General features: G+C 39.2%; 1 protein-coding gene across 1 annotated transcript in view; it reads right to left on the bottom strand.

Annotated features, from left to right (window-relative positions):
- The window catches only part of LOC103465419 (integrin alpha-5-like), a 56,014-nt gene that overhangs the window by 21,386 nt on the left and 13,429 nt on the right, over positions 1-21,199 (bottom strand). The window contains exons 3-17 of the mRNA XM_008410222.3: positions 14,146-14,246; positions 11,993-12,116; positions 11,840-11,901; positions 11,247-11,292; positions 11,032-11,157; positions 9,681-9,725; positions 9,497-9,540; positions 9,321-9,377; positions 7,555-7,607; positions 5,926-6,134; positions 5,187-5,378; positions 5,059-5,104; positions 4,450-4,563; positions 2,250-2,305; positions 1,608-1,765 (exon numbers count right to left, since the gene is read on the bottom strand). Coding sequence (XP_008408444.1) covers positions 1,608-1,765; positions 2,250-2,305; positions 4,450-4,563; positions 5,059-5,104; positions 5,187-5,378; positions 5,926-6,134; positions 7,555-7,607; positions 9,321-9,377; positions 9,497-9,540; positions 9,681-9,725; positions 11,032-11,157; positions 11,247-11,292; positions 11,840-11,901; positions 11,993-12,116; positions 14,146-14,246 — 1,433 coding nt within the window. The remainder of the gene's footprint in view (positions 1-1,607; positions 1,766-2,249; positions 2,306-4,449; positions 4,564-5,058; positions 5,105-5,186; positions 5,379-5,925; positions 6,135-7,554; positions 7,608-9,320; positions 9,378-9,496; positions 9,541-9,680; positions 9,726-11,031; positions 11,158-11,246; positions 11,293-11,839; positions 11,902-11,992; positions 12,117-14,145; positions 14,247-21,199) is intronic.

The raw sequence follows: 21,199 nt of genomic DNA, 5'->3' as shown, positions 1-21,199 counted from the left end.
ATGATTGAAATACTTCAATAGTTAAAATTCAAGGCAAATTATCTGCCTAATTTAAGCTTTGTTAAATTACGTTATTATGAGCTGTTGACCAACTAGCAGCATAATGTCCAATTTTGAAGTTTGATCCGGGGGGATTTCACTGAATGATGATAATGCTCAGGTTTTTATCGTTTATGGAGGACCAATAGGAATCCTTAAAACGTATAGAATACGGAGCTGCTGTCTAGTGGTGGGTTCAGAACAAACAGCCTGAAACAGTGAACAGCAGAGAGTAATTTCCTAAACTAGAGAAATGTAATTGTTAGGGATGCACAAATATGAAAATTTGGGCTGATTTTGGCAGTATTAATATCAGATACATTAATACTGCTGATATGGCACATGTACTGACACATTTACATGCATCACAGGCAAATGTTAGTGACTGAGTAACATTTAAAACCTCAACAGAGTCCACGCCTCCAGGAAACCATCATTAACAGCAGAGAGCTCTGAGCCTCTGTACGAAACCAAGCGTGGAACAAGATGCTGCTTCTTACCAAGCTACTCATGTTCATAACTTGGATTAACTTTTTGTCACATTATATGATTTCTAATTTTTTCATGCTATTCAGACAACTTTAAAGTAATGATATGCAGAAAAGTCAGAAACTGAGGGCTGAAGATGTCTGACACAGACTGAGACAGTCTTCATGGTTAGCATTAGCATCTGCAAAACGTTCAATATGTTTGGCGACTTGCCGTTAGCTTTTGCTAATGTCTTTGTGTTTAGCGGTTTGGCATTAGCGTCTCCTAATGTTTTTATGTGTTTAGCTGTTTATCATTAGCATAGTTAAGATTCTTGTTTAGCCCATTCATAGTTAGTGAACTTGACTTTTAGGTTAGCTGTGTCCACCAATAACTACTGCAGAAATTAATTTTCCATGACAACCATGGATAATTATTAGTAAATATAATTTAGATGGGTTCAGGTATGTGTGATTTGATACTAACAGTTTTCACCTGTGATAAATATTGGCAACTTTAGTGCAGAAGTGAATTTTGGTTCATGACCATGAAGGCCATGATGAAAAATAGTCGCCATCTTTAATTTTTCTGTGATTTTTTTTTTCTCTAAAAAAGCAAGCTCATGGAAACATTTGTGCCAAGTTAAGTGCTTTTAACCACGTGTGAAACATTTTATGTAATATTCAACTATCTGCTGCACTATTTATATGTCGTCAGCTCAGCTTCTTTCACAATGACCAACGTTCAGATCCGAGCTCTGTGTGCTCAGATCAGCTGTGTTGGTCTTGCTGGACTCCAAACATGCTCGGTCACTGTGGTGAGTTTTTAAAAATGAGGGGACTGAACTAGTGACTCGTGACTCCAACCCTTTAGCCAGTCAGGGACACACAGTCTTCTCATGTTGTATTTTCAGCCTGACTCCACAAAGTAGGTTCTAAAAAAGGCGCTGGTACCAGGTAACCATTATTAGTGTAAAACTATTATACCTGAGTTCCTCACTGAGTAGGTACTAGAGGAAAAGGGTCATTGGCTCACTAAACAAATACTTTGTTGATTGTTATTACTGTTTTTTAGGGGGAACACACAGTTTAAAGACTCACCCGCAGGTAGATTTTGGTTTCATGGCAGAACCTTTGACCATTTGTGAGGTCTAGGGTCTTCAGCAGGGTGGGCTGCTGACTCTCCAGGAACAGCGCCCTCCTCACAGACTCCTTCTGGTTCTGCTTCGCTCTATCTAGCTGCACTTCCACCAGGAAACCTTCAAAGTCCACATAGTGGTGGAAACAAGCATAGAAAAAAAAGGTCCATCATCTCATTGCTTTTGGAATGTCAATGTATGCATAGCCAAAGATAAACACTATGACTGAATGCAAACACACATGCACAGAGAAATCCTCTTTTCTCTTCTATGCTTCTACTGAGAAGCGCATAAAACATCGTCACACACCACATTAAAAACGCAGCAGACAGCAGAGACAATACAGAACGCCATACTTTAAATAAACACACACACACTTCTCTAAACCGTACCCTGTATTTACACAATTGCTTTTTCATCTTGATCCTAACTGCCAAATTGACCGCAGAGAGGTCCAGCATACTTGTGGCTGCACAACAAAAGCAAGGTAATGGGGACCATGTGTGTGTGTGTGTGTGTGTGTGTGTGTGTGTGTGTGTGTGTGTGCGTGTGTGTGTGTGTGTGTGTGTGTGTGTGTGTATGTGTATGTGTGAGCATGTCTTACCTAAATGAGAGGGGAGGTGCTTCCCATAGGCCTCCAGACAGAACCTGGTGCTCACGCTGCAGGTAGAACACAGAGCAAGAAGAAATGCTACTGCTGCTCATTCATTATCCATTATTTAGTTATTGTTCAAGCAGAGTTACAGTAATCTACAGAAACTGTTCAGGCTGATGTTCCTCCTTGACATGGATCTGTGGGTAATGTAGTTGGACGTAGTTTTGGGGAGGTGAAACCGAGCTGAGAAATATATTTACCTGGGTGAAAAAGTGTTTCTTCTGTCCTGATTTTTTTTTTTATGTCTGTCAGACTTCAGTGTTTCAGAACATCACTCAAAATATTAGCTAAAGACAACACAAGTAAACAGAAAATACATTTATTGACTCGTCTCAGGCCTGAGTACTGCCACACCTGCTTTTAATCAACACATCAATAGGGCCTGCCTGTGGCTCGATGGGCAACCTTCCCGTCTTTCAACTGGAAGGTTGCAGGTTTGATTCCAGCTTTCAAAAAAACATTCAACCTCAATCTGAAACCAACAGTGATCCAAAACACACCATCTCTGAATATGTGAAGAAAATCTAAATGCAGACTTTGGAGTGGCCTAGTTAGAGTCCTGATCTGAATCCTATTGATTATGTGGCATGAATTTAAGAAATGCCATTCCCTTGTGGCTAGATTAAAACAATTCTGCAAAGATCTGAGGCCAAACATGCAGTTGTTGCTGCTGGAGGCCCGGCCCGTTGTTCGCTTTGAGGGGGAATCAGGTTTTTCCTCCCTTAATAATAAAAAATTGGATTTAAAAAGTGCATTTTGGGTTTTCTTGTTTTGTCTTTGACCAATATTTAAATTGATTTGATGTTGTGAAACACTGATGTGTGGCAAACACGCAAAAAAAAAAAAGGAAATCAGGAACAAGGCAAACATTACGTTCCACCCCAGTTCACAGAAGTTTTTAATTCAACCGTGATATCTGGATTTATTTTTATCTAGACTGACCAAAGCTTCAGAAAAACTCTTATCTTAATGTTGTTCATGTGTGTCAGAAGTGGAAAATAGTCCAGACTGATGCTAATTCACGAGCTGGTTTCTGTGGTTCTGACTGACAGCAGCAGGTTGGAACAAGAACTAATGGAGCTGCAGAGGAAACAGCCAGCGAGGTTCAGGCTAAATATTTCAGATAACCAAACAAATGTTTGTAAGACACACAAAGACAACCTGAGTAAATGATGATTTCATTAGTTTATGGACGAAAACCTCTGCAGCCCAGCCTGACCCTACGGTGACCCTAACGACTGGTTGTTCCTCTCTTGCCATCAGGTGGAATTTTGGCCGACTCAGCTCTGCAGAATTATTTTCATTAAGCCACATTGGAGAGTTTACCAGCATGAATGGCCCTTCGCATCATCTCAAACATGTTTGTGTTCGTTCTTCGTCTAGGCCACTTCAAAACCTTCATTTTGTTTTGAATAAAATTATTCCAAAGTCGATTTGCTCATGTGCTTTAGGTCATTACTCTGGCAGCTCTAGACTCGTGTTAGGTTCACGGCAGACGTAAAAAAGTTCCAAAAAGTTCCACTTTGACTCATCAGTTCCCAGAACAAGTTTTAAAAAGTCCTAAAACATGAATCTTTGATGTTCTCTTGGGTCACTCGTGGTTTTGGTTTTCCCATATGGAAGCCATTTTTGCCGAGTCTCTTTCTTATTGCTGAGTCATGAACTTTGACCCTAAAGCTAGTGAGACATGAAAAGCAAAAATGGAGGAAATCTGTGAGGGTGTGAATACTTTTTCACAACTCCGAATGGATAAATAAAGTAGAGGAGTGAAGTCATATTGTTGACCAGTACGGGTTTCAAAGGTCAACGTGTTAAGCTCCTAACTGCACAACTATTTTCTGCTCTTTTTCCATCTTTTTTCCAGCTGTTCTGCCTTTTTTTCTTTCTTACATCCTTGTTGCCAAGGCAACAAAAAATAACAAGAAGCACTAAAACAGTACTTGCTTGTATTCGTTTAAAGAGATCAAGACGCCTGCCAATTTGGCAGATGCCACACACCAAATCTAAAACTGTTCCATACTTACGGCTAAGTGGAAACTGTGGAAAGAGCCTGAAAGCAGAATAACTTCTCCCACTCTGAACCAAAAAAAGAAAAACATCTATATGTTGGACAAAAACTAGATCAAATGGAAATAGGTAGAGTCCATACCAGGAAACGGAGATGTTTCTCTCTTCTCTGATGAGCGAACAGGTCTTCTCCTCCTGGTTGAACATGGCCGGCTGCACGGTGAGAGAAGCACCGGCTGTCACTATCGGCCGCGCTCTGATGGGAAACACACAGCACAACTAAATGGCAAAGAAAATGTGTGTAAACATCTGAGTCTGAATACAAAGAAAATATAAAAAATGCGTTAAAAAGCAAATCCTGTTGGGATGTTCTACAACTCAACATATGAGAATCTCTCTTTTAATCCTATTTTTAAATAAATTGTAATTTATTAAATATCACAGTACAAAATACATGGTACACTACATTAGCAAAAAAAAGCATAAAGTACATGTGTGTTTGAAGTTTTTCAGTCAGTAAAAAGATGGAAGATGAATCACCATCGAGAGTTCTTCAGCACTTTGTCACAAAACAATAAAGGGAAAGTTCAGTCTCATTTTGCATCTGCATGTCACAAACAGCCACTGCTTTGTGTTGGGTCATTACATTAAATCCTAAAATTCACTTAAGTTTATTAAAACACGGCAAAATGTGAAACAGGTCACAGGGTGTCAGACATTCACTGTAAATATGCAAAGTGAGGAATCATACCTGTACAGGACGGCCTTATCAAGGCCAAAAGCACCAACAATCAGATCTGCAAAAAGCAAAATGAAGACATCAAAGAAGAGGTTTCATAGGTAAAAGTTGCATAAATGATGAATCCCACTTTCTCATACCTGGGTAGCCGTTCTGATCGATGTCCATGTCGCCTCGCAGAGTGAAGCCGAAGCTGGCAGGGAAAGAGCTGGAAGCCCATTGGCCAGAAAGAACCTGAGTGGGCGTGTCCTTCAGTCCTCCAGCGTGACCGTTATGGATGAAGACCACGCCCTGCTGGTGGTCTCCACCGTACGGACAGCCGACGGCCATGTCTGATTTCAGACAGCAACAGAATAGCATTAAAGCTCTCCATCAATGTCTTTCTACTGGACCGTTGCCAGGCAACATGATGTGGTTGTAAATGTGAACAAGCAGCAAAAACTAGCAGATTCTCAGATGATATTAGGGGATACTGACTTTTTTCTAATGGGATCTACTGCTTCTGACCTTTCACCCTTTCTGGGTCACACTCATTCAGGAAAAACATTCTGATTTCTCATCTTTACTAACTTCAAGTTTGATTGAGGGATATTGATTTCTATCACTCTTCTTCTATGTCTTGAACTTCCACATATTTTGGGGGATTTTATGTGAGAGACACAAGGTGAATACTCATCAGCGGTGGTCACACTAATAGCACAGCTAAAAATGGCCCAAGTCTTTTCTAAGGAAGTAGGTTTATGTCAAAGTGGCAAGATAAACAACTTATGACCAAAAACCCACAATTTTGCATACAGTTGTTGCGAGAAGCTGCAGGCATATATTTAGATATTGTATCAAGAGAGTCAGAACTTCATTAGGTAAAAGGTGCAGGTGTACCATTGAAGCCGTCCTGGTTGAGGTCACCCAGAGGAGCCAGAGAGGTGCCAAACCGACCGAAGACCTGTGTGCCCAGCAGATGGGTCTGAGCCGGCTCCAGACGCAGCGGACCCCTCTGGAGGTAAACGTACACCTTCCCCAGCTCCTCCAGTCGCCCGTTGAACCCCGGGTGCATGAATGTCGGAGCTCCAACAACCAGATCATCCAATCTGTCAACAGAGTGGAAAATACAGGATTCTTAATAATGAAGACAGATAGATAGAGGAGGCATTAGAAAATAGAGAGTATAAAAGCACTTTGAACCGTATTTTAAGGAACCAAAGGAGCGCAAGGATTCCTGAAGAACAAAACTGAAACACTGACTCTTTTTATGAGACATCTCACTTCAGAAAGGGGCCCGATGTGCCATGGCCTACATCAGAAAAACATATGAGTGTTTATTCCTGTAAAGCTTGATTACAGTATAAAAGTATTCATAGGGCACTGCAGGGTTGGCTATTAGACGAAGACAGAGGATGGTGACGGATACCAGCCAACAGTTGTAAGAACTCTGTGTATTTGCAGTGAATGCTACTTACTTCGTAAGTAAGTAAAATTACTAAGATGCTATTAAGTATTGCATTTTGCCAAGGTATGTGTTTAATCATTAGTAGCCATGGGGAAAATGCCCGACCATCATGTAGCTAAAAAACAGTTAGTATCTAGACTTTTGTAGACTTTTGAGTCTGCTCTGATGTAAGGAGAAACACTGTTTGGGGCATCAGTTCAAACAAAGTTGGCAATTTTAGCTAAACAACAAACACTCAGGAGGGAGAAGGTCTGCGTTCATAAACTAGCTATTTCAAACTTTTGTAAATACTGTTAGCTTATGAGCCCCAAGGAGGTGAGCTACTTCCAGACAAATTTAACTTCACTGCAAAAACACAAAATCTTACTAAGTATACTTGTTCTAGTTTTATAAGTAAATATCTTAATACCTATGAAATAAGAGAAAACTAACTGAAAAGTAAAATTTTAGCAAGAAGCTTTTTTAAAGTCAATAGTTCCTTAATATTGATGAAGAAGTTCTAGTCATTTATCAATTTATTTCACTAAAAACATGGGTAAAATATATTGTTAGAAGAATCATTGTGTGCAAGTACTTTTTCATCAGTATTAAGGAATTATTAACTTAAATCTAGCTTATATAAATATAAGCATATACTTCTGAATCAGAAGTATATGCTTCAAAGTTGTTTGTATGTTAATTTTGTCTTATTTCAAGTGTACTAAGATATTTGCACTAGAAACTAGAATACTTGGTATGATTTGGTATTTTTTTCAGTGTTGACTTGAACAAGTGGAAGCCATGGCTTCTTCCATCCTGGTGCCTCAACAGGGTGAACTGACATGGTTACAAACGGTCAACAGAAGGAAGGAAAGTTTCTTGGCCTCTTAGATAATATAAGTCTACTCTTCATCTGCCTGGGAAGGGTTCAAAACTCCCTCAGTCGACAGGCGCTCCAGTGAAATCCCCCCACACACATTTATCTTCTGTTTTAGCGTATTCTCCCTCTGCTCTTATTTCAACCATTTTACATCCCACTATTTGGTGCCACCATGTGCGTCACCGCGCCTCCATTCACTTACCCGTCGTCGTTGATGTCAGTAGCCGAGACTGCGTAGCCGAAGTAAGACCCCATCTGGAATACATTTCAAACAGGGCCGAGTTAGCCTGTAATCACACCACGGTGCACAGATCCCTCTTTTCTTTCATTTTCTCCTGCTTGTCCCTTTCATCTCCTGTCCCCTCCACCACTCCACAAGATTTGCTCCAAATCTCTCAATACCACAATCCCCTGGAGTCTTTTTTCTCCCTTTTCATGGAAGCTCAGCGTTTGAGCTCCTGCAAGACTGAAGTAACACAAGGAGCTGGAGAACTGAGAAATTAAAACCGTTTCTGGACGACAGAACTGGTCCCTGGTTTACTTTTTGGGGATTAAGTTCAAACAAATAAATCATGTAAATTGTATTATCCTGAATATCGTCACCTTCCTAAAATAATTGCACAAGTCATTTACTTGCTGTTTTTTTTTTTAATCACTTTTGCTTAAAAATGGTTTATGCCATTATTTTAGGAAGGTGATGTGTAGCTACAGAATGATTTACTGAAATGTTGAATCCTGTTGTAAGAGAATCAAAATATAATATTTCATCATATTCACATAGAAAACAGCCAAACTGAAGCCCAATCAGAGCTCCTACATTTGAAGAGTTCAAACGTTTTCAGAAGTTTTTTAGAGATTTATTTTAATGTTAGGGACATTAACCTTGAAAACACTTCCATACTTTTCAAATGTTATCTGTCTCACAAATCAAAACACAACATAACCTGAAGTGGGCGTCCAAATCTGAGGTGAAGTGCTTTCTGCTACGTTTTTAGCATCCAGACTAACTTACTTCAGCTTTATCTTAGAACATAAACCACTGAGACTGATCATATCAGGATAAAATACAGGTTCTGAAAAGCCATTGTTTGCACCACATTTTATTTAGGGGTAAATATGTGAAAAAGTTCAGGGAGTATAAATATATTTTCAAAGCACCACTGTGTTGTACAAAGTCATCCTATAAATAACGGTGATGCTAAGCCTGTCACAATAAGCCATAGATCAATCAATCACATGACAAATTAAAATGGGCTCAATAATCTCCATTTGCTGGTTTTCCTTGTTTCTCTCTTTCCACTATTTGTTTACAAAAGTCCTTATTGGCAGTTTTGTCTATTTTTCCAGTGTGAAACATTATTTAGTAATTATATTGTATTCATTTTGAGAGAGAGTATTAGCATTATTATGCCATTATTAGAATATTACTTAAAAACGGTAATATCGTCACGTTCTTAAAATAATGGGCTATGTAATTTTTTTCCAAAATGACTTTTTCTTTTTTTCTAAAACATCTTTTGACAAAAAAATGACTTGAGCCACAATCATTTCCAGGACAAAATATTTGTCAAGCAAAACGTGTTAGCGACAGGCCTAGACGTGAAAGAGAATTTAAAGTGGTCTATTAAAAATTGGTAAAGCACATATGACTTCAACATGAAACCCAAAAACCACCTAAAGCAGAAGGTCAGTAGTAGGAAGTTTCCCTTACTAAAGCAAAATGAATCAGAGTATGAATGGGGAACTTTGTGCTGCTGCTAAATTAAGCCAGTGACATTTCAGTCACTGAAATGATTCATCATCCCTGAGTGTATTTTCAGAATGTGGTTTAACATCCAAACCCGCCTCCATCGAGAAACCAGCACCGTATTTTGTTTCTGGCTTTAGTTTAAGGCTTTTTAGGAACTTTCAGCAGTGCTCACTGTAAACATTGACCTCTCTAAGGAGTCAAGCTTTGGAAACACATACCTGTTCACCCGTCAGGTTCAACACAGACTTCAGGTCCTTCCCACTTAAAATGGACACCTACAAACAAAACACGGATTGCTATTTTTATAAAGAAAGAAAAACAGCAATATGACATCTTTAGACTTTTTTTAGCTTCCATTTTAAAATGTACGGAACAGTAATAAGAAACTCCTTACTAAACCATACAGCATGAGTCCTTTTGGAACTCCTGCGATGAAATCTGCAAACAGAAACAGGCAATCAGTCCTCGAGTTTGAAAAATGTTCCAGTTTCCTGAAAAGACTTAATAATCCCCTTCCGTTTCAACACAAACATGTGTGTTGTTACTCCGGCTCTCTGTACTGTAAATATGACCCTCACCTTCCTCAGCGTCCCCACTGAACTCGCCGCTGGTCACAGAGTAACCTGCAGGAGAGGCGGAGTGGGAGGAGGACAGAGCAAGACATTGGAGAGTCATTACAGCGGCTAAACGATTGCACAGTTTTGATTTCAAGAATAGATTTGCTTAATGGAAACACACCAGTATAAAAAAAACTCATTATGGTGGTTTTTCAGCCAATTTGAAATTAGTTTATTTTGCAAAACTGCAATGGAAACACTATTTTCACATGACATGAGTCACATGATCAACAACCAGATGTTGCTGCTGGCACAAATCATGAAGAAGAAGAAGAAGACAACAGGAAGTAGATGGAGGACAATGGTGCGGCATGTTTTTTAATGACGTTGTGTGAACAAACATAATCATGTGATTTTAACTGTTTCACTTGCGAAATTGTGTCATTTTGACATTAGCGGGACATCGACAAAGTTTTACGCTGATCTGTGATGGAAACACAGCTGATGTCATCGACGACAACACTTTGGATGAGTTGAAGTTTTTGGTAAAGCACTTCTAGTCATGACCAACAGTTCAGTTTTAGATGTCCTACAGAAACATTTCTTCCTCTAGAAGCAAAAAGTTTCCAGTTAGGGCTGAAACTATTAATCGGAGTAATAGTGATGATTTGATTATTGAAATAATTGTCAAATAATTGAGTAATTAATTGATTGTTAACTGGAGTATAAAGACTCAAAAAGAGGCCATTTGCTTAAAGGAAAAGATAGTCAGAGCAGGGAGTAAGGAAAAACTGTACAGAAAACAAACATTTTATATTTTAGATATTTTAGATTAAAAAAAGACTTTGACTGTAAATATGTTGTACCCTGAACTCCTCAGATGACAGTTTCAGTTTCGAATTCTGTCACCTGCTGCACTTCAATTAACAGATCAATTATTAATCAGTTAGTCCAAAAGTCACCAGATCATCCCTGCACTGTACTGATAACAAGAAAAAAGGAATTGTTATTGTATTTTAGGCAATGAAATGTAAATTTTCTTATTCAGAACAGCAGGGCTGGATGCCCGAGTACGTGGAGCCTTTATTGAACAGGTTGTGTCTAGGTAACCAAAGTGTGAGTGAGATAACTGATTCCACCAACCTCGTTACACTTAGAAAAGTTTGACCATATTCTACTTAAAAACAAACTATTGGAAAAAAGTATTTTCTCTGCCTACATCCCCCAGAATGCCATGTGGTTGTTTATTGGAGTTGAGTGAAATTATTATTATATATTATATATAATATTCTAATGGACATATTATCAGTTGATATTGTCTGAAGCTTAACTTCGTGTTGGAGCCTGTTTTGAATCAAATGTGCTTTCTCACCCAGGTAGCTGTCGTCGTAGCTCCCCTGGACCTGCTGGGTCTGAATCTGTCCAGCGACCGACAGCAGGAAGTAGGAGGGGTAGTAGGCCTTAACGATCTCCTCTGTAGAGGCTGAAATCAGCTGACCTAAAAAAGGTTCAATGACATTTGACTTTTTAGGTCAAAATTCATTTTCTGAAGAGTTTTCATGTTGCTTCACGCTCATCTCATCTCACCTTGCCAGTAAAAGCTGCCAGGTCCTCCAAGAACAACCCTTCCATCCTGTAACACACACGCGCACACACACACACACACACACACACATAACAGTAGCAGAGCAGTTCCTCCTGAAGTCCAAACAAAGTCTGCAAGAGTATACTGTGCCTCATAAAAACTTAATACACCTTCAAGTTTTCCACATTATTTTTATTAATACAGTAAGAAGCTTTAGTGTATTTTATTGGCTTCATAAGCAACCAGTCGTTCACTGGAGCATACAGACTTAAAATAGCATCTCAAAGCTAAACATGTAGCAGCTAACGCTAATGTCAGCAGCATTTCTAAAAAAGTTCCATGAATGATCAGAAGTTCCTGAAACTCTGGAAAGATGAATGGATAGAATAACACTTTGCTCCAACCTGATGAAAATCTCTTATGTTTCTTCCACTTTAGTATTATATACTGGTTTCTGCTTGTCTATTACAATAAATCCCAATAAAATGATTTAAACCCTTTGAAAGGCACTCTACATATATCACATATCATTTTCAAACAGAGCAGAAACACGATTAAAACAATAAGTGAACAGCTGAGCACATAACTGTTGTACCTTGGTAAAGTCAGCACTGAATCCTCCCTGACAGTAACCCTGTCCAGCAGGGCCGTGTCTTTCTGCAGTGAGAAACACCAAAACATGGCCACAGCTGTTAATTAGTGTTGCAATGAAACAGCTAAGAGTTGGTGAGATTGTATAGAAACCCGCCTGTTCTGCAAGGGGCGAACTCCACAAAGGTTTTGAGAGCGTCAACAGAGAGGTAGCAGGTTCCTGTGATGTCAGAGAACGGCGTGTCGTGTTCCGTCCTCCAGTAATACCTGGGAGCACAGGCCTGGACACAGCAAGAGCAGGACCGGGTTAATTATGAGAATAAAACAGAAACGTGAAAAAATGACAAATCTGGCATCGTTAACAAGAAGAGAATGTCCAGAAATCCCAAATTGTCCAAATAAAAAGTTTGAAATACGCCTACAAGAGATAAAAAGCTGCTGAATTTGTCACATTTATTTCACCAAAAAAAAAAAAAAAAACGAACTAAAGTGGAAAACAAATTTTGTGGTTTATGAATAATAATTTATTAGATTAAAATTTGTTCAATTCAATGAAATAATTTCCACTTCAACCCTCTTTCAGTATTGGAGTGTAGATTAAATATTATATATATTTATATATAGTACAGACCAAAAGTTTGGACACACCTACTCATTCAATGAGTTTCCTTTATTTTCATGACTATTGACATTGTAGATTCACACTGAAGGCATCAAAACTATGACTTAACACATGTGGAAATATGTACTAAACAAGAAAGTGTAAAACACCTGAAAATATGTCTTATATTCTAGTTTCTTCAAAGTAGCAACCTTTTGCTATTATTACTGCTTTGCACACACTCTGCATTCTCTTGATGAGCTTCAAGAGGTCGTCACCTGGATTGGTTTTCACTTCACAGGTTGTGCCTTGTCAGGTTAATAAGTGGGATTTCTTGTCTTATAAATGGGGTTGGGACCATCAGTTGTGTTGTGCAGAAGTCAGGTGGACACACAGCTGATAGTCCAACTGAACAGACTGTTAGAATTTGTATTATGGCAAGACAAAAGCAGCTAAGTAAAGAAAGACAAGTGGCCATCATTATTTTAAGAAATGAAGGTCAGTCAGTCCAAAAAATTGGGAAAACTTTGAAAGTGTCCCCAAGTGCAGTCGCAAAAACCATCAAGCGCTACAAAGAAACTGGCTCACATGAGGACCGCCCCAGGAAAGGAAGACCAAGAGTCACCTTTGCTGCAGACAATAAGTTCATCCGAGTCACCAGCCTCAGAAATCGCAGGTTAACAGCAGCTCAGATTAGAGATCAGGTCAATGCCACAGAGTTCTAGCAGCAGACACATCTCTGCAACAGCTGTTTAGAGGAGACTGTGTGAATCAGGCCTTCATGGTAGAATAGCTGCTAGAAAACCACTGCTAAGGACAGGCAACAAGCAGAAGAGACCTGTTTGGGCTAAAGAACACAAGGAATGGACATTAGACCAGTGGAAATCTGTGCTTTGGTCTGATGAGTCCAAATTTGTGATCTTTGGTTCCAACCACCGTGTCTTTGTGCGACGTAGAAAATGTGAACGGATGGACTCTACATGCCTGGTTCCCACCGTGAAGCATGGAGGAGGAGGTGTGATGATGTGGGGTTGCTTTGCTGGTGACACTGTTGGGGATTTATTAAAAATTGAAGGCATACTGAACTAGCATGGCTACCACAGCATCTTGCAACGGCATGCTATTCCATCCGGTTTGCATTTAGTTGGACCATCATTTATTTTTCAACAGGACAATGACCCCAAACACACTTCCAGGCTGTGTAAGGGCTATTTGACCAAGAAGGAGAGTGATGGGATGCTGCGTCAGATGACCTGGCCTCCAGTCACCGGACCTGAACCCAATCGAGATGGTTTGGGGTGAGCTGGACCGCAGAGTGAAGGCAAAAGGGCCAACAAGTGCTAAGCATCTCTGGGAACTCCTTCAAGACTGTTGGAAGACCATTTTAGGTGACGACCTCTTGAAGCTCATCAAGAGAATGCCAAGAGTGTGCGAAGCAGTAATCACAGCAAAAGGTGGCTACTTTGAAGAACCTAAAATATAAGACATATTTTCAGTTGTTTCACACATTTTTGTTAATTCCACATAATTCAACTATGCCTTCACAATGAAGGCATAGTTTTGATGCCTTCAGTGTGAATCTACAATTTTCATAGTCATAAAAATGAAGAAAACTCTTTGAATGAAAAGGTGTGTCCAAACTTTTGGTCTGTACTGTACACATATACAGGTTTTAATCACAGCTACAAGTGTCACTTCTCTAGTCTTACCAAGATGCTGTTACCATGGGAACGCACAATAGCTCCAAACCACTGATGGGACTTGAACTCAACTTGAGTGTTCACACCATTTATATAAAAATGGCGGTCACCTGCAGAAACACAGAGGAGAGAAGTAGATTCAGAAATCCAGAGTTTCATTCAGGCAGCAGCCAGAGCCTCCTTCATCAGGACCCCTGGTAAAGACGACCACTGAAACCTTACACCCGTCTTTCACTGCAGCAGCACAGAACAGCTGAGTCTGTTTGGAAACAGGATGGCAGTCCGGACGAGCCACTCACATCAGACCTTGAAAACTAATTAAAACAACTTTGTTTTGGTATTTTTTATCTGCTAATATTGTGACTTTATTCTCATATATATATATATATATATATATATATATATATATATATATATATATATATATATATATATATATATATATATATATATATATATATATATATATATATAGACCAGGGTTGTCAGTCCACATCTGTAGATGGAGGCTGCTCTCTAATTTAGTAACCATGCCATCGCTGTGTTGTGCATGTGTTACTGTTTTCGTTTTTTTTCTTTTACATGGATGTATTATGGTTTTGTTCCAGGGCTCTGCAGCTTTAATCTGCTTTCTATGACATCAAACCTCTCACAGAGATCATGCTGTTCCTGCAATCCAAATGGCTGTTCTTCATAGTCAGGTTCTGTTTTTAGATGGGGCCCTGGCACTAACACAGCAATAATAACTTCAGGGAGAGTTGGAAGTAAGAAAGTCTGTGTTGATCTCTGGCAACCATTTGGAATTAAGCAATTTGATTAAATATCCCATCTCCATAAAATGTTGCTTTTAAAAAAAAACATTCTGCTGTAGGGTTGGGCAATATGGACATCTATCACCATATTTCATGGTGCTATTGTGATAATGATGATAAGAGCAACTTATTACTTCATTTTTTAGGGAACTGTATGACTGTGACTGCATCACAAGTAGTGCTCATCACATCATAAGTAGTGCTCTCGAAAAACATTCCTATTTGTGAAACGCTTCTTTTAGAACACCGGTCATAAAAAAGAAGTGTGCTTTGAATCACTAAGCTGCACACAGTAACTGCATTTAATCATGTTTTTATGCTTATTGGTATTTTTTATATACTTTCAATGAAAAAACAGTGGAGAAAATAGCAAAACTAAAAAAAAAACAGACGACGCAGACAGTTGGAGAGTTTAAGCAGTAATGGTGCGTTCACAGCAAATGCATTACGTATGTCAAAACATGCGTCAGACACTCCAAGTTCGGCGCTTGTGCACTTTGAATGCAGATGCTTGACATTTTGCTCTACGCCTAGCATTTCACAAGTCTGGTTTCCATTCAAAGTCTATGTGGAGGCGCGTAGAGCGCGTCAGGCAGATCAGACTAGCTGTTGTTTTTTATTGCCGATCTATTTGTCATTCGCGTCAAATGCTTCAAATCACGCCTTGTTAGATCCGTCTCAACGGGCCCCCGATGCATCTCCACATAGATTTTGAATGGAAACCAGACGCCCCTGACGCACAAAACGCATTTGGTGTGAACGCACCAGAAGTGTAATCAAAAATCTTACCATGATAAGGTAGGTATGTCAGCACCTTAATAATCCATGTGGGATTTTCCCTCAGGAAAATTGTAAAATGTATCATGATAAACGATACAATAAATGTCCACCCCTGTTCTGCTGAAACGAGTTGCATCAGAAAGTTTTCATGTGTTAAACAAAGTGAGCATTGGAAAAAATTGTGAAACTGTAAGATTAACGGCAGAAAGAACGGTGACCCACTGGATGTAAAAAAAAACCCCAGAAATCTCCTAAGTGTTGTATTTCCCTCAGACTGCCTGTGTTTGTAAACATTTTTTTGGGTGTGTATTTATGCACGCTGGGTTTGCACTCACGCTGCGTAAACTCCATGCTTACAATAAGCTACACCCTGTGATCCTCAAACAGCGGTCCGTATTGCTTCCTGCGTTGCTGATGGAGCCAATTATTTTCCCAGCAGGGTCGGACGTGGCCCATGTCCTCTGGGGTCCTTGGCCCATTATGAGTCTGAGCTCATTTAACATGTGGCCCAGCAGAATAAAACAAAACTTTAAAAAAAAACTGCATTCATAACCCTTTCACCCTGGCTGGGGTTGGGGAAGAGATTTAAGAATCATTAAAACACAAGAAAAACATAAAGAGCTGGTTTGAACCTGCAGGTAAAGGGGGCAGCAGCTGGACTTTCTGACTGCTGGGTCAAGCACTGCGGTGGTTAACTCAGGACGGTTCTGCCACTTTTATAGCTGAACAGACAGAGATGATCATCCACTAGTGCAGCTGACTTCACTATAGGGGAAAGTGACATCGTAACATCCTGGATGGCAATATGTGTTCTGAAGAAACAAACTGCTAGAGCTTAACCTTACATGTAATCGTACATTTTATTTGCAGTACTTTTAATGAATATTTCAAGTCATAAATTTAGACTAACAGCTAAGGCACAGTTTTCCAAAAGCATATTGCTATCTCAGAGGAACAAGCTGTGAACATTTCCCCAACAACCCCAGCAAACATGTTCTGTTTACTGGTTAGCTCGCATAGCTAGTTAGTATGACTGTCACTTTAGCCTTAGCGCTGTCGCTAAGCTGTAGTTAGTTGGGAATAAACTTAAATTCCTGCTCAACCAATAGTATTATTAATGTTTACTGACTTAATATATTTGCAATACTACAAATGTTAATCAGTAATTTTAATCTAAGTGTTTGATTTTAGCTTTGAAGACATATATTTACAAACTTTTCTGCTTTAGAAAATGTGTATAAATTTACTATGGAATAAATATAGTCTAATTAGAATCTGACTTTTTTTTTTTTACACTGAATTTATAATCCTGAAATTTTACCTTGTCTATTATGTACATGAAGTTTTTATTTTTACCTTAAAGATTTGTGTCTCTTAATAGTTAACTGTGACCCAATGCAATGGTGTCACATGATCAAAGGAGTGCAATCTGATTGGGTAAAAAGTTGTTTGGCTGTTTGGCTCCATCTATTGCTGACCGTTCTGGCTGGGTCACCAGAAGGTCACTACGTTTGCAGCAAAAATATAAAAGAAAATCATATTCATAAAAGTAGAAAGTCAGATGAAGGGCTGACTTCAACTTTAATTCAGTGGGTTGAGTAAAAATATGAGGAACTAAGGCACATTTCAATGCAATTTCTTCAATTTAGCAGCTCAAAAGTAATTGGACAAATTAAATAACTAAAAATAAAGTGTTCATTTCTAACACCTGGTTGAAAATAACTGGTTGGCACTGAAGTCTTGAACCCATGGACATCACCAGATGCTGCACTTCTTCCTTTTGAATGTTGCATTCTCTGTTCTTTCTGTCGCACCACAACACATGGTAAGGTAGGAAATAGTCTGATGCCAACTCAAGTTGTTTAACATTTGCTTTCCCACAAACATACATGTATCTGTTAAGCAGTGTTGTGGTCAAGACCACCTAACCCGAGACCAAGACAAGACCAAGACCAGAGCGTATCGAGACCGAGACAAGACCAAGACTTTTAGGGTCCGAGACCAAGTCAAGACCAAGACCGAGGGAAGTCGAGACCGAGTCAAGGCCAAGACCAGCAGCCTGCGCTAAACGACATGATAAAATGTGAAATATGATCAAAATTGCTTCTCAAATTGATCTGAAAGATCCATATTCCCATAAAAACACCTAGATATTAAATACTTAATAAATTTTACCAATATTAAAATGAAGTGCTTCCATCTTTGTGCTACAATCCGCGGTGGTCTCGTGCCATCCCTAAAAAGATAACAACCTAAGTGTTTGCCCATATTGCACATGTCAGAAACTATCACTGTCTGCACTAGGCCTGTCGCGATAAACAATAAATCATTTAATCGCACTATAAATTAAACCTATCAACTTAATTTTAATTATAGGCTTTATCGTATCTTCCTGCCTTTTTTTCTTTCTCTTGATGACACTGAATGAAAAAAGGCTCAACTCCGGTGCTCTCCACTGACCCTCCCTTCCTCATTTCCTTAGTGTAATGTCTAGCGACACGAGTTGTTGGCCCATAATTTCAAAACCTGAGAGACCACACATTAGCCAACAGAAATCCTAGATATAACGGTTCGATCATGCTGTGTGGTGTCCAGCCACACAGCCATTATTTTGGACTTGTAGCCCATGATAATGGCTACAAGTCCAGTTAACTAATTTTAAAACCAAACATTAATCAATGCTTTACTGGAATCTACCCGTGACGCATGTGACTAGAGTCACATGCGTCTCTAGCCTCTAGTCAGAAAGCGGAGGAGAATCCGCGCTTTCTGAATTGCCTCCTGTCACATTCAGCTTTAAGCTCCCAGTCGGGGAAAACCCCTGACTTAGATCGGAGCTGCCACGACGATCTAAATCACACTGCAGGACGATTGGTTACAAAATCACCAGCGACAATCTTAGATCGGCCAACGATCTAAGATTATCGTAAAGGGAAAATAGGGGCAAAAAAATCATGTAGTATGAACTACTGCATTAGGTAGTCGGATGTGCCCGTCTTCTCTATTTAAATCTAGTGATTACTAAAGGGCAATATAGTATACAGACTTCATAATCTGCACTCTTTTGGTTGAATGCAGTATTTATTTCCACTTTGGCTTTATATTGTTTACTTTTTATTCAAGTAAGTTTTTTGTTATTGGAGACTGAGAATCCATTTTATTTTTGTTTTTGGTTGTTTTGTATATGTAGTTTATCAGTTCCAGTGTTCTTTTGAAAATAAAGTGTATCTATCTATGGCAGGAAATAGCATGTATTATTACGCAATTTCCATTAACCCTCTGATGCGTGAGTGACTGACCCGGGTTACAATAAATGTGTTTTTATGCTACTTTTGTCATTTTGATTCAAAATAATGTTTTGTATAATACTTTCTATTGTGTTTTATTTCACCCAAGAATTATTTCATGTTTGAAATATTTTAATTTTTCACTTTTTTAAACATTTTTAGAACAATTTGTAGAACATTTCTGACAATTTGTAGAACAATTGTAAAACAAAATGACAACAGCAGCAATTTTACAACAGCAATGATCAAATGTCAATAATGGACAATGTTAACATCCATTATGTGTGTGGGCGGGATTGGGGGGGGCTGCAAAAAATAACATTTCTTGAAACTAGCTAGCTAGCCAAGATAGCTAACATTACTGTCTCAATAGTATTATGCTATGTGTATGATTTATCCATCCATCCATACATCCATCCATCCATCCATCCATCCATCTTCCGTTTATCCGGGGTCGGGTCGCGGGTTCAGCAGCCTAAGTAAGGAGGCTCAGAGTTCGTTCTCCCCAGCCACTTGTCCAGCTCCTCTAGGGTGTTCCCAGACCAGCTGAGAAACATCGTCAGCGTGTCCTGGGTCTTCCCTGGGGCCTCCTCCCTCATTAGGCATCCTAATCAGATGCTGAGTCACCTCAACTGGCTGCTCTCGACATGAGGGAACAGCAGCTCTACTCTGAGTCTCTCCTGGATATCTGACCTTCTCATCCTATCTCTAAGGGAGAGCCCAGACACCCTACAGGGAAAACTAATTGTGGCCGCTTGTATCCACCTTGTACGTACTTTCGGACATGACCTAACACTCATGACCATAGACGAGGGTAGGAACTTAGATCAACCGGTAAATCAAGAGCTTCGCTTTTTGGCTCAGCTCTCTCTTCACCACGACAAACCGGTACAGCGCCACTTCACTGCAGACGCTGCACCAATCCGCCTGTCGATCTCCTACTCCATTTTTCCCTCATTGGTGAAAAAGATCCTGAAATACTTGATCTCCTCCACTTGGGGCAGGACATCCTCCTCGACCCAGAAAAGGCACTCTATACTTTTCTGGCTCATTTATTTATGCATTTATTTCTATAGCTATGAATTTTTATTTTATTTATTGAGATGATAAAAGAAAGAACCTTGAACACATTGATCAACAGGTTTTGCATGTCATTCAACACACTCTCTCTCTTGGTTTTCTCATCCATGGTGTCAGACACACACACACAAATAATAAAGATGCACAATAAAGTATAGGTGGTAATGTTAGCTAGTTGGTCAGATAACTAGTGTTGGCTAACTTTGAAGAAGGCTAATATGTTGATTCGTGACAATAATGCTGTCACAATACTCATGATTGACACACACAAACACATTTGTGAGATAAAAAAAAAAGATAATACTCATATGTAAGAGTCCTTGCTGTGTAAAATAATATTATTCAGGGGTGACACTTAGGTCTCAGTGTGTTTGGTTCACAAAAAAATGTTTTTCTGATAGTCACAGTTGGTAAGAAACAAAGATTCCCATTAAATTCCATAGGAAATGAATGCGGGTCATTTTGGACCCACTCACGGAAGAATGGCGTAGTAACATAAAACATGCTATTTCTTAAAAAGTATAAAAGGTAAATTAAAAATTTGAATTGCATGATATCAGTAACATGTTTCTTGAGGAATACCTGGAATATGAAGTGATGAAAACTTTTCATTACAAAGATATAACAAAAAAATGACCTCACTGGGTCAAAAAGGACCCACTTACGCATCAGAGGGTTAAATGAGTGTCAAAAGGTCTTGAAACAATATTATCGTTTATCGCAATAATTTTTTTGACAATTAATTGCTCAGCAAAATTTGTTATTGTGACAGGCCTAGTCTGCACCATTACACATAGCAATTGAGGCAATGCCCGGACGGTAAATAACGCTCAACTATGAACACTGACCAAGGAGCAACAAAGAAGAAACCAAGCACAAGGCGCTCACCGTGACTGTTTTCACCCTCTCTTGCTACATGAAGCCAGGTAGTCTGACACCATGGCAGACATTACAGCTGCCACTTTGAACGAAAACAATCATAGAGCAATGTGCATCCTCTGTGTGCTCTTTTGTTCTTGAGTTTTATTTAGTTGTTAATTAAAAATATATCAATGTACATGATTAAATAAAATAATGATAGCTACTGCAGTGTACCCAAAGCAT

This window comes from Poecilia reticulata, chromosome 5, assembly GCF_904066995.2.
Source record: "Poecilia reticulata chromosome 5, P_reticulata-male-v2, whole genome shotgun sequence".
NCBI classification, from domain to species: domain Eukaryota; kingdom Metazoa; phylum Chordata; class Actinopteri; order Cyprinodontiformes; family Poeciliidae; genus Poecilia; species Poecilia reticulata.
Note: the sequence above shows the minus strand (reverse complement) of the source record. Positions and strands in the feature narration are given on the sequence as shown.